At 33.6% G+C, this 10871-nt stretch overlaps 1 protein-coding gene across 1 annotated transcript; it reads right to left on the bottom strand.

The window, feature by feature from the left end:
* Window positions 1–898: 898 nt before the first annotated feature.
* LOC103973589 (caffeoyl-CoA O-methyltransferase) lies at window positions 899–2904 on the bottom strand. The gene is made up of 5 exons (XM_009388206.3): window positions 2696–2904; window positions 2466–2545; window positions 1685–1829; window positions 1468–1599; window positions 899–1280 (listed from the first exon to the last, which is right to left on the bottom strand). The coding sequence occupies exons 1-5, from the start codon at window positions 2786–2788 to the stop codon at window positions 987–989; spliced, it is 744 nt and encodes a 247-aa protein (XP_009386481.1). The 5' UTR covers window positions 2789–2904; the 3' UTR covers window positions 899–986.
* Window positions 2905–10871: the final 7967 nt, after the last annotated feature.

Genomic DNA, 10871 nt, shown 5'->3' with positions numbered 1-10871 from the left:
TACATATACATGTATATATATATATGTATATATATATGTATATATATATACATATGTATATATATATACATATGTATATGTATATATATGTAAATGTATATATATGTATATATATATACACATGTATATATATGTATATATACATATATATACATATACATATATACGTATATATACACACACATATATAAATATATATACATATATATATATATATACAAATATATGTATATATATACATAGATATATATATATATACATATATATACATATATATATACATTTATATATACACACATATATATATACACATACATACACACACACACACACACACACACACACACATATATATATATATATATATATATATATATATATATATATATATATATATATATATATATATATATATATATATATATATATATATATATATATATATATATAGAGAGAGAGAGAGAGAGAGAGAGAGAGAGAGAGAGAGGGTTAAGTGGTTTTTGTATAATCTGTCAAATATTATAGGGATTTTTTTTCCCTTCTTTCTTGTTTTCACTAAGGAGTTAAGAAGAATATTAATTTTCTGTCATCAGACATGATTTGATCTCAGTTATTTACTATCAATAGTCAAGATATTTATCAACTAATTTACGGACATCATTCAAATTTATCGGATGAGATTTTAACCTCTCACTTATTAAAAAATATTTGTGGTTAGAAGTTAGCCGAATTTGATCGTTTATGGCTTTGTGGTGTTACCTCTTTTCGTAGTTGTCCACTTTCTATGGCAGAGAGAAGTGCTCCGAAATGAGGTCGTTAGAGATGAAATGGCTAGAGAATTAAATCAGGGAGCAAAAGATTGTGAGAGTTTATGAGCTTTAATTCGTGTAAGTGAATCTGCAATCAAGTTCAGCAAACTTATTCCTTCTCCATGCACAAGCACAAGTTATTCGTGTCTGCTTTAACCATGAGAGGCATGGTGGACATCAGGTAAGACGACGACAGAGAGTGAAGCCGTCGGAGATAGTGAGGTGGCAGATCTCCACCCGTGGGTCGGCAGCAAGGTATGCATTGAACTCCACAACGGCATCTCGGTTCTCCATGATGTACCAAGGTAAGGTGTGCTCTGACGACGCCACCACCGAGCCACTCCACAACGTGTTGTCGTACCCGATCATGCCCCCGACTCTCACCATCTCCATCACCCTATCATGGTAGTTGAGATAGTTGCTCTTGTCCGCGTCCACAAACACAAAGTCGAACGATCCTTTGTACTTCTCCTACAAGTAAAATACAGATGAGACTGTGTATATCTCATTTCAATCCAACCGAACACTACTTATCAAACATTATTTCCTAGGACTCGTTCTCTTATCACTTCTTTTACCATAATATGTGTTCGACAAGTTGTTGAAATCGAAATCTAAACCCAACTAGTGAGTTTGTAATGCACTCTCTTTCTCTTACCGCCTCCATCATTTCATCGAGGATGGGTAGAGCAAGGCCCTCACGGAATTCAATTTTGTGTGCTACCCCAGCCTTCTCAAAAATAGGGAGTCCGAACTCAAAGTTCTTTCGATTAGTGTCGATGGCTATGATCTACACACGAGAAGAGCTGTATCTTAATAAACACCAATTACATCGAACAGCAAGAGAGCTATTGGTGACGTAGAAAGGACCCTACCTCACCGTCATGGGGGAGGCTGAGGGCGGTGGAGAGGAGGGAGTAGCCGGTGAATACGCCGATCTCTAGTGTCTTCTTGGCATTCATCAGCTTCAATAGCATCCTCAAGAATTGCATTTCATCTGCACCTGCCGCCAATCCGTTCCTGTAATTCGCTCAAGCTTTTATATTCGCCTAATGCATTAAGCTTTTATTCACAATATATGTTCTTCACTCAAGCTTAACATTTTCAAATTCCCAACACGTTATCATAGTCGAGTAATCCAAATAAGCAAAGTGATGAGGTTAATGGGTGATGCAAACAACATAATATGAACCGGTCCATATTTTAGTGTGAGACAGACCATAAAGTAGAAGCCTCGAGACTGCATTAGGCGAGAGAGTTCAGAAAATATATATTGGACCAAAAGTAGAAAACCGGATGGATTAAAGATATCTTCTTTTTTCTTAACCATTTAATGAAATCCAAAGTTTCTTATTCTTATATATTTATGGAGAAAAATAACGTCACTAACTGATTAGCTAATTACGTCATATATATCTTCTTTTAGCAATCATGCCTTAAGTGATAATTTTTTTACCCGTTTTAAGAAACAAACATATTTTAATCTTAACTGTAAAGAGGGAAAAAAAAATAGCATCAAAAGTTGCACTTTCTATTCTTCCATAAATTAAGATTAGAGGGCAAAATTCACGTTCCTCAAAAGAGAGAAAGAAAAAAAAAGCAACATAATTTTGTCTTATTATGTTCGATAAAACCAGAAAGAAAGCCGGAGCTTGCCTGGGGTGTGTGGCTGTGAGTTGCCGCAGCTCCTTCAAGGCCTCGGGCTCACGAGGGTACACACTGGTCTCCAAAATATACTACAAAGCATGCAGAGTAAAACATACACGTAGAGATCAGAGAGAGAGAGAGAGAGTATTTATCCTTCTTTTTCCGAGTGTATATATGTATGAACAGTACACATAAAGATCAGATAGCGATAAGAGACAAAGAAAGAGAAAGAGACGAACCTGGTAAAGTGCCCCGCTATGCAAGATGGTCTTATGTTCCAGGACCGGCGGCAGTACTTTGTCTCCTACACGTACCTCAAATGATCCTGCCATTGCCGCTCTACCGAACCAACTTCCTTCTCTCTTTGTGGTAGTAGGAGGAGGAGGAGAGTTGGGTGGTCTCCAAAGTATTGCGTGGCGGTACTGCGGCACAATTCCGGCTTGATTTAAGGAGGGAGAGGTGGTAGGACTGCCCTTGCATAATTCGTACCTCGTGATTGACGATGATATTAGATAAGCTGACAAAGTCACATTTTGTCAATAAAAAATTTCAGTCAAGGAATTGATCCGTCATTAGTGACGAAGAAGATACCTTGGACACTAAATTATTTCAGTCACTAAATCATTAGTGATGATATCAGATAAGATGACAAAGTCACATTTTGTCAATCAAAAATTTCAGTCAAGGAATTGATCCGTCATTAGTGACGAAGAAGATACCTTGGACACTAAATTATTTCAGTCACTAAATCATTAGTGATGATATCAGATAAGATGACAAAGTCAATCAAAAATTTCAGTCAAGGAACTGATCCGTCATTAGTGACGAAGAAGATACCTTGGACACTAAATTATTAGTCCAATGATCAATTGTGTTTATGGTCAACTTGTTCGAACTTTGTCATTAAGATGAAAATATAGACCATTTTGGTGAGGTTGATGTGTAAAAATCTTACTGATAAAAAAGTGATGAAACTTTAGTAATAAACTGTTATGTCAATAATAATTAGTAACATCATCAAAATTTTAACAATAAATTTAAAATTCACAGTTGATATCTTCGTGAAGCAAAGAAAGGCTTCGATATACGAGGTTTTCCATTACAACTCTAATTTTACACAAAAATTCAGATTTAAATTTGATAAGATAAAAAATAAATTCTTCAACACATAAAATAAACTTGATTCGGATTGTGCAATGGATCATTCTTTTACATTATGTGTTATCCAACAAACACAAAATAAAAAAAAGAAGTTAACCCACAACTCTAGATTCACTTGAGTTGCATCAATTATATTATAGTATTATATGATGTGAAAAAAAAATTGATCACTATAATTAACCAAGTCATTGTTACATAATTTATCAAATATTACTTCATAAACAATTCCTGTGGCATTAAAAAAAAATTTTCTGTCATCATTGCGGTAACAATTCCTATGAGGAACCCTATCAACACATGTAGATGGTTGGGAAACAATTTTTAGGTTTCAGAAAAAATATTAATTTGAAACAAATGACTCCCAGGAGAGGGTATCACTATTACTCTTACTGTAATTTCAACTTTCAACACTTCTCGGATAATGTTACCTGATAGGAAGTATTCCAGCACCGATCATAGGTCATCAATTGGTAGTCATAAGAAAACTAATGCGGAGGACAACGGAGTGTTTGTTTAATGTAGGAGAGGGCTGGGCTGGCGGTCGGTATCCTCTCGATTATTCCCCGTCAGTCCCATGCCGCATGAGGTAGCACAGATCGATGTCGTACCACCAGAGCCCGAACATGCCGACTTGTGCTATTGGGAGCTGTACGGATCGACCGCCCATATGAATGCGCCGCAGGAGCTACAGGCAATCCTTGCTGCCACAATTCTCTCCCATCGGCTTCGTAGGCATTGTTAGGATCGAATCGGTACTAAGAGAGGAGGGGAGGGGGGGTGTTGAATTAGTGTAGCGGATAAAAACATTGGTTTGAAAAATCTTCGTACGATAAAAACCGATCTCAGTAGATAACTTGAAATTTAATGCTTTTTCATAAGCGTAGTGAAAGCAAAGTAAGAAAATCAGTTTGCAATAAAGATAAATTACATAAATAAAAATACATACCGAGTTTTTTAGTGGTTCGGTAGTCGTGACCTACATCCACTCCCGATTCCTCCTCCGTCGAGGCCACCGACATCCACTAACAATCTTCCTTCAATGGGCGAAGATCAACTGCCCTTACAACTCGATTCTCCTTTTGACAGATTCAGGAGAGAACCTTTACAACCCTCTTCACTCCTCTTAAATAAGACTAACACTTAGAGCTTAAGAAGAGTTCTCACAAGATTACAATAGCGTTTTTGTTTCTTTTTGCTCTTTATTCTTATTTTTGTTAATTGGGGATGAGAGGGGTATTTATAAGCCTCAAATTGATTCAAACTTGAAGCCTAAAAGAGTCTCAACCCCAGTTTTCGGGGTACTAGCGGTACCACCGCCTATGCTGGGTGGTACCATCGCTTACAACATTGATACTTAGCGGTATCACTGCTTGGAAGACTATGTCTGGGTAGTACCACCGCCTGATACAGTCTCGGAGACTCTGCCACCGATGATTTTGCTTGTTGGGTCATTGTTTTGGCCTTTCACTTGGCCCAACACAGCCCAAACTTAGGCCCAATTAGCCCATAATTGAGTTGGCCCAATTCTAACCCAATTATATACTAACTATGAATTTTAAGACATACACTAAGCTAAATAAGTTCGGTAAGTCTAGATTTCTTCCGATGAGCTTTCGACGATCTTCCGGCAAACTTTTGACGATTTCTCGTCAATGTTCCAACGGACACCTGGCAAGCTCCTGGACTTCTCGGCTAATTCCGACTGAACATCCGATGAACGTTCGGACTTTCGACAGACTCATAAACTCCCAACGAAATCTTGTTTTTGACTCTAGGACTTCATCTTGCTTTATGCTTTGATCGCTATCATAGTTAATCTTGAACACTAAAAACCTACTTCGATCTAGACAATTATTACAAAGCAAATCAAATGTTGTCCAACATATCATTGGTTCATCCGCGCTTCATCCGAATCTTCGGCGCTTATTCCTCTCTTGCGGCCTATTGCCCAATCAGTTAGTTGATCTCTGCAACTCTGATTTCCTTGGTGTAATTTTCGCTCTTCTTGGCCTGATGCTCGAACCCATGGCCCGAAACCTTTTGTCGATACGTTGACCAATCCTTCGGCTCGACATCCAATTTTCTGACATGTTCCTACGTCACTCAAAACACAGATTAGATCACAAACACATCAATTTATTTCATCATCAAAATCCAAGATTCAATAATCTCCCCCTTTTTTATGATGACAACCAATTGATGACGGAGTTTAAACTAAACTCCCCCTATAAATATGCCATATTGATAGAATCCTGAATTCAAATTGAATTCAAGTCAAAACAAATTTAATCATGAATATTTGCAACACATTATATGTATATCATTGCATTGCATTGCATGCATCATTATCATAAGTTTTGCATGCATCATCATAAATATTTTAAATCATCATGATATCAAAATATCAAAGTATATTACATCCTACCATGTATGATTCTCATACCATCATGTCTCCTCCTCCTTTGTCATCAACAAAAAGGAGAAGTGCATCTAGCCAATTTTTGAGATATAATTTCAAATCATTACATTATAAATATAATCTCAAGTTTTATCATCATGCAAGCTAGTAATTTTATTTTTTCGCTATCAAGAAAAATTAATTGGGTGATAAGATATACACTTCATAAATACAAGGGAGTCATGAACTAAATTTGTTGTGAATATCGAAAAATCAAGAGAAAAATTATGATTCTTTTTTGATGATTCAAATAGCGAAAAGAAGAATCATAGTAAATGGCAAAAAATAACCATGGAAGTTCAAAAATAAGATCTTAATTCATAGAAAGATTTCAATTATGAATATCGAGAATTCAAGACCATGATATAAATAAAGACATTCCTATAGCAAAAGGAGTCATGAGAGAATACATAAATGTTCTCAATTCATGTATAATATCTCTCAATTCATTATGAATCATAAAAAAAAATATAATTTTAAAAAAATAATGATTTATTTTAGAAAATTTTCCTCTTCAGTAAATGATAAGAAGTAACATAGCAATGATATCAATCATGATTCTTTTGGATAGTAGATAGCAAAAAGAAACATCAAGGATAAAAGATCTCGATTTATATAGAATAAATCTCAAGTTATAAATATCGAGAAATCAAGATAAAAATCATGGTTAGATGAAACTCATCCAAATTCAAATCAACAAATCATCAAAATCACTTTCAAGAGATTCAAAATGACATAAATATATTTATCAATTTCTTATTTAAAATTTGATAAGATAGAGAAATTTTCAAAATACATTCCTTTTTTAGTTGTTTCAATTCATGTGATTGATTTTATACAAGCATGTCCTTGTCCCTTTTTTTTTGTCAAATCAAAATATATATCATTATTTAAAATGAAAGTGTAAGATTTATCATAAAAATCATCAAGATCAATAAATCACAAAAATCATCATGTATAACTTTAAAATCTCATACATAGAATAAAATCATCAAGCGTGGTACCAAAACTTTTAATATTTTCATTATATCATTACATCATTATATATTATTAAATCATCAAAATTGATTTCATCATTCATAAAGCATTTTCAATCAAAATTATTTTGTTTGTTGTAGTTATGTAATTTTTTTAAAGTAAATTTAACTTTTCATGCTTAGTGCTAGGAGTTAACATGCAATTTTCATGCTCAAATTTTTTATTTTTTTATATACATAATTTTTCTAAACTAATTTAAAAATAACTTATAAAACACCTCAAGTAATTTCAAAGTAAACTAAGGGGGTTTTGGTTACCTCGTCGTCGAAAGTCATTAAGGCGTAGTTCGCCATCTTGTTTTTGTTGGTTTGCTTCTCGTCATTGGATGAGCTCAATTCGTCCTAAGTTGCCTTGAATACTTCCTTCTCCTTTTTAACTGCATTTTTACTTTATGATTCATGTTTAATAAATTTTATAAATTTACTTGTAAGAAGTTCTTTGTAATCTTGAGTTTTTGCTCAAGTGATCTTCTATTGTTCGAAGTGTCAAATCCTTCCTGTTCTTTGGAAGGTTATTCTCATGTTTGTTTTATGTTATACAACTCATTTTATAGGTCATTAAAAACCTGATAAGTTCTTCAAGTGGAAGATAGTTCAAATCCTTGGCCTTTTGAATGACTGATACTTTAGGGTCCCAATTCTTTGGAAGGGATCTCAATATTTTGTTAACGAGTTCAAAATTAAAAAAACTTTTACGAAGTACTTTTAGACCGTTGACGACATCCGTAAACTACGTGTACATGTCTCCAAGGGTCTCACTTGGTTACATCCGAAACAATTCAAAATCATGCATCAAAAACTTGATTTTCGAATATTTAACTTTAACAGTGCTTTTGTATGTGATTTCAAGTATATGTCAAATGTCAAAAGTCATTTCACATATAGAAACTCGATTGAATTCAGTTTTATACAAAGCACAAAATAAAGCATTCATAGTTTTGGCATTAAAAAGAAAGTCTTCTTCTCCAAATCATTCCAATCGTTCATTGGATGAGAAGACTTTTGAAATCCGTTTTCGATAATATTCCATAAATTAAGATTCAACAAAAACAAAAAAACTCTCATCCAAGTTTTTCAATAAGTGTAGTCCGTCCTATTGAACATAGGAGGACGAAGGATAAAGTAACCCTCTAGAAAGTCGAAAAGAGCCATTTTTCTTGGGTGTTAAAATAAATAAGAAAAATATGGCTCTAATACTAATTGTTAGGATCAAGAATGACAATAAGGGGGGGGGGGTGTGAATTAGTGCAGCGGATAAAAATGATGTCGGTACGAAAATCTTTCGTTTGATAAAAGCTCATATCAGAAATGTGAGTTTAACTTGAAAACGTATGGAAGAGTGTAATGAGAAAGTAAAGCAAGTAAGGCAGTTTGCAATAAAGGTAAATTGGAAGAAGTAAATGCAAACATAGTTTTATAGTGGTTCAATCGTCGAGACCTACATCCACTCCCGATTCCTCTTCCGTCGAAGTCATCGGTATTCACTAATGATCGTCTTTTAACGGACGAAGATCAACTATCCTTTTACACCCTTTCTCCTTTTCACAAGTTTAGGAGACAATCCTTATAAGCCTACCTTTCTTAGACCTCACTTCTCCCTTTAGATGAACTTCTAAATACTAGGAAGAAGTAATCCTAAATCCTAAGAGAGTATCCAAAGTATTCTTTCCCCCATATTCAACTTAATTTGGTGCTCAATTCTTGCTCTCCCCCTCTTTTATGATGACAACAACTTGATGACGGAGTTAAACTTAACTCTAGGAGTTTAAACAAACTCCCCCTATCAATATGCCATATTGATAGAACTTTGAATTTAAACTGAATTCAAGTCATTGCAATATTCATCATGAATACTTGCAACACATCATCATGAACTTATGCATAACATCATACTTCTCCCCCTTTGTCATAAACAAAAAGGAGAAGTCCAACTATTCTTGTATTTGGAATATTAGTTTAACTCCTTGCATGAAAAACATAATATCAAGTTTTATCATCATGCAGTTTTGAAGCTAGAAAATTTAGCAAGTGTTACATCATGCTTAGAACATTCAAGCTATCAAGTTTTAGATATGCAAGTTTTACAGCATACAAGATAGCACTTTTGGTAATGTTCAAGATAGCAAGTTCTACATCATGCAAGCTAGCAATGTTACAAGATTTTAGAACTTGCAAGCTAGCAATTTAGAGATGTTCAAGAAGGCAACTCTTGCTTCTTGAAATATGCAAGTTGCAAGCTAGCAAATTTTTGCTTCCTTTGCAATGTTTGAGCTCGCAATTTTGCTTCCATTGCAAAGTGTAAGTTTAGCATGTTTACTTTTCTTGAGATAGCAACTATTTGCTTCTCTTTAGACTACAAGCTAGCAATTTTTACGATATGCAAGTTTTACTACATACAAGCTAGCAAAAATTTCGAAAGCAAATGCAAGATAGCTTTCTTGTGTAAGCTTATGATTCTTGCTTCCTATTGCAATGTGCAAGTTGCAAGTTTTGCTTCTTGAGATAGGCAAGATAGCACTTTTGCAATTTTTGTTTGGCAAGCTTGTGATGTTCAAGATAACAAGCTCTTTCTTCTCTTTTGAAAAGTGTCATTTTTTCTTTCTTTGCAAAGTGCAAGCTAGCAAAATACCAAACTAGCAAGAGATAATGTTTTACATGAGGCAAGCAAACAATTTGGCAAGTGTTACATTTGCATCTTCTCTTTTGAGAAGTGTAATTTTTGCTTTCATCTTGAATTGTGTAAGCTAGCTAGTTTGCCTCTTTTCATGATGTCCACGCTAGAAATTCTTGCTCCCCCTTTGTCATTGTCAAAAAGAAGGGAAGACTCTTTTATCAATTTTTAGATTATGACAAAGGTAAGTATCAATCTTATTTGTGCATCATTATATATTCAAATTAAAACATACACAATTTCAAAAACCTTATTTTTCATGCACGATACCGAAAAATAAATCAATCATCATTAATGGGCATATCATACATGATACTCAAACATTAAAATTTTTAAGCATTTATCAACATGTTGATCATGATACCAAAATTTATTATTTAAAGCATTCATGATATATATCATATGCAATACATCATGTACATAATTGTCATAAGTATTGCATGCATCATTTTAAATTCATGAATATTTTATCATTGCATGCATCATACCAAATCATAAAATATACAATCATCATTAATGCGTGATTCCTAATCATCATTTATTTTACATCATGATGGTACCAAATTTGTCAAATTATATCCTACCATGCATGATCGAAACTTCTTATTTGTATACATCAAAACAAATTAATGAATATTTCATGTATTCATATCATCACATAGGGAATATCAAGAAGAATTATTAGGTGATGAGATGTATTTCATACATTTAAAGAATTTCACATAACAAAATTCAAGTCATAAGCCTTAAAAGATGTCATGAAAGAACATATAAACAATCTTGATTTATAAAATGAATACTCAAGTTATAATTTCAAAAAATCAAGAGAAACCGTGATTCATTTTACCAAATCTCCCCTTAAATAAATAACATAAAGAATTCTTAGGAGATCATGAAAAAGATAGAATCCATTCAATCTTGTAAGAGAACAAGATATTAATTCATGCATATAAAATCTTGATTTAAGCATAAGAAATCTCAATTTATAAATTTTGAAAAATCAAGATAAAGCTCATTTAAATCATCAAATCAAGATCGTTTTCAAGAGACTCACAAAAGTAATACAAATAGATTCATTAATTTCCCAT

This window comes from Musa acuminata, chromosome BXJ1-10 (assembly GCF_036884655.1).
Source record: "Musa acuminata AAA Group cultivar baxijiao chromosome BXJ1-10, Cavendish_Baxijiao_AAA, whole genome shotgun sequence".
Classification (NCBI taxonomy): Eukaryota; Viridiplantae; Streptophyta; class Magnoliopsida; order Zingiberales; family Musaceae; genus Musa; species Musa acuminata.
The sequence above is the reverse complement of the archived record's forward strand: the minus strand, read 5'-3'. Positions and strand labels throughout refer to the sequence as shown.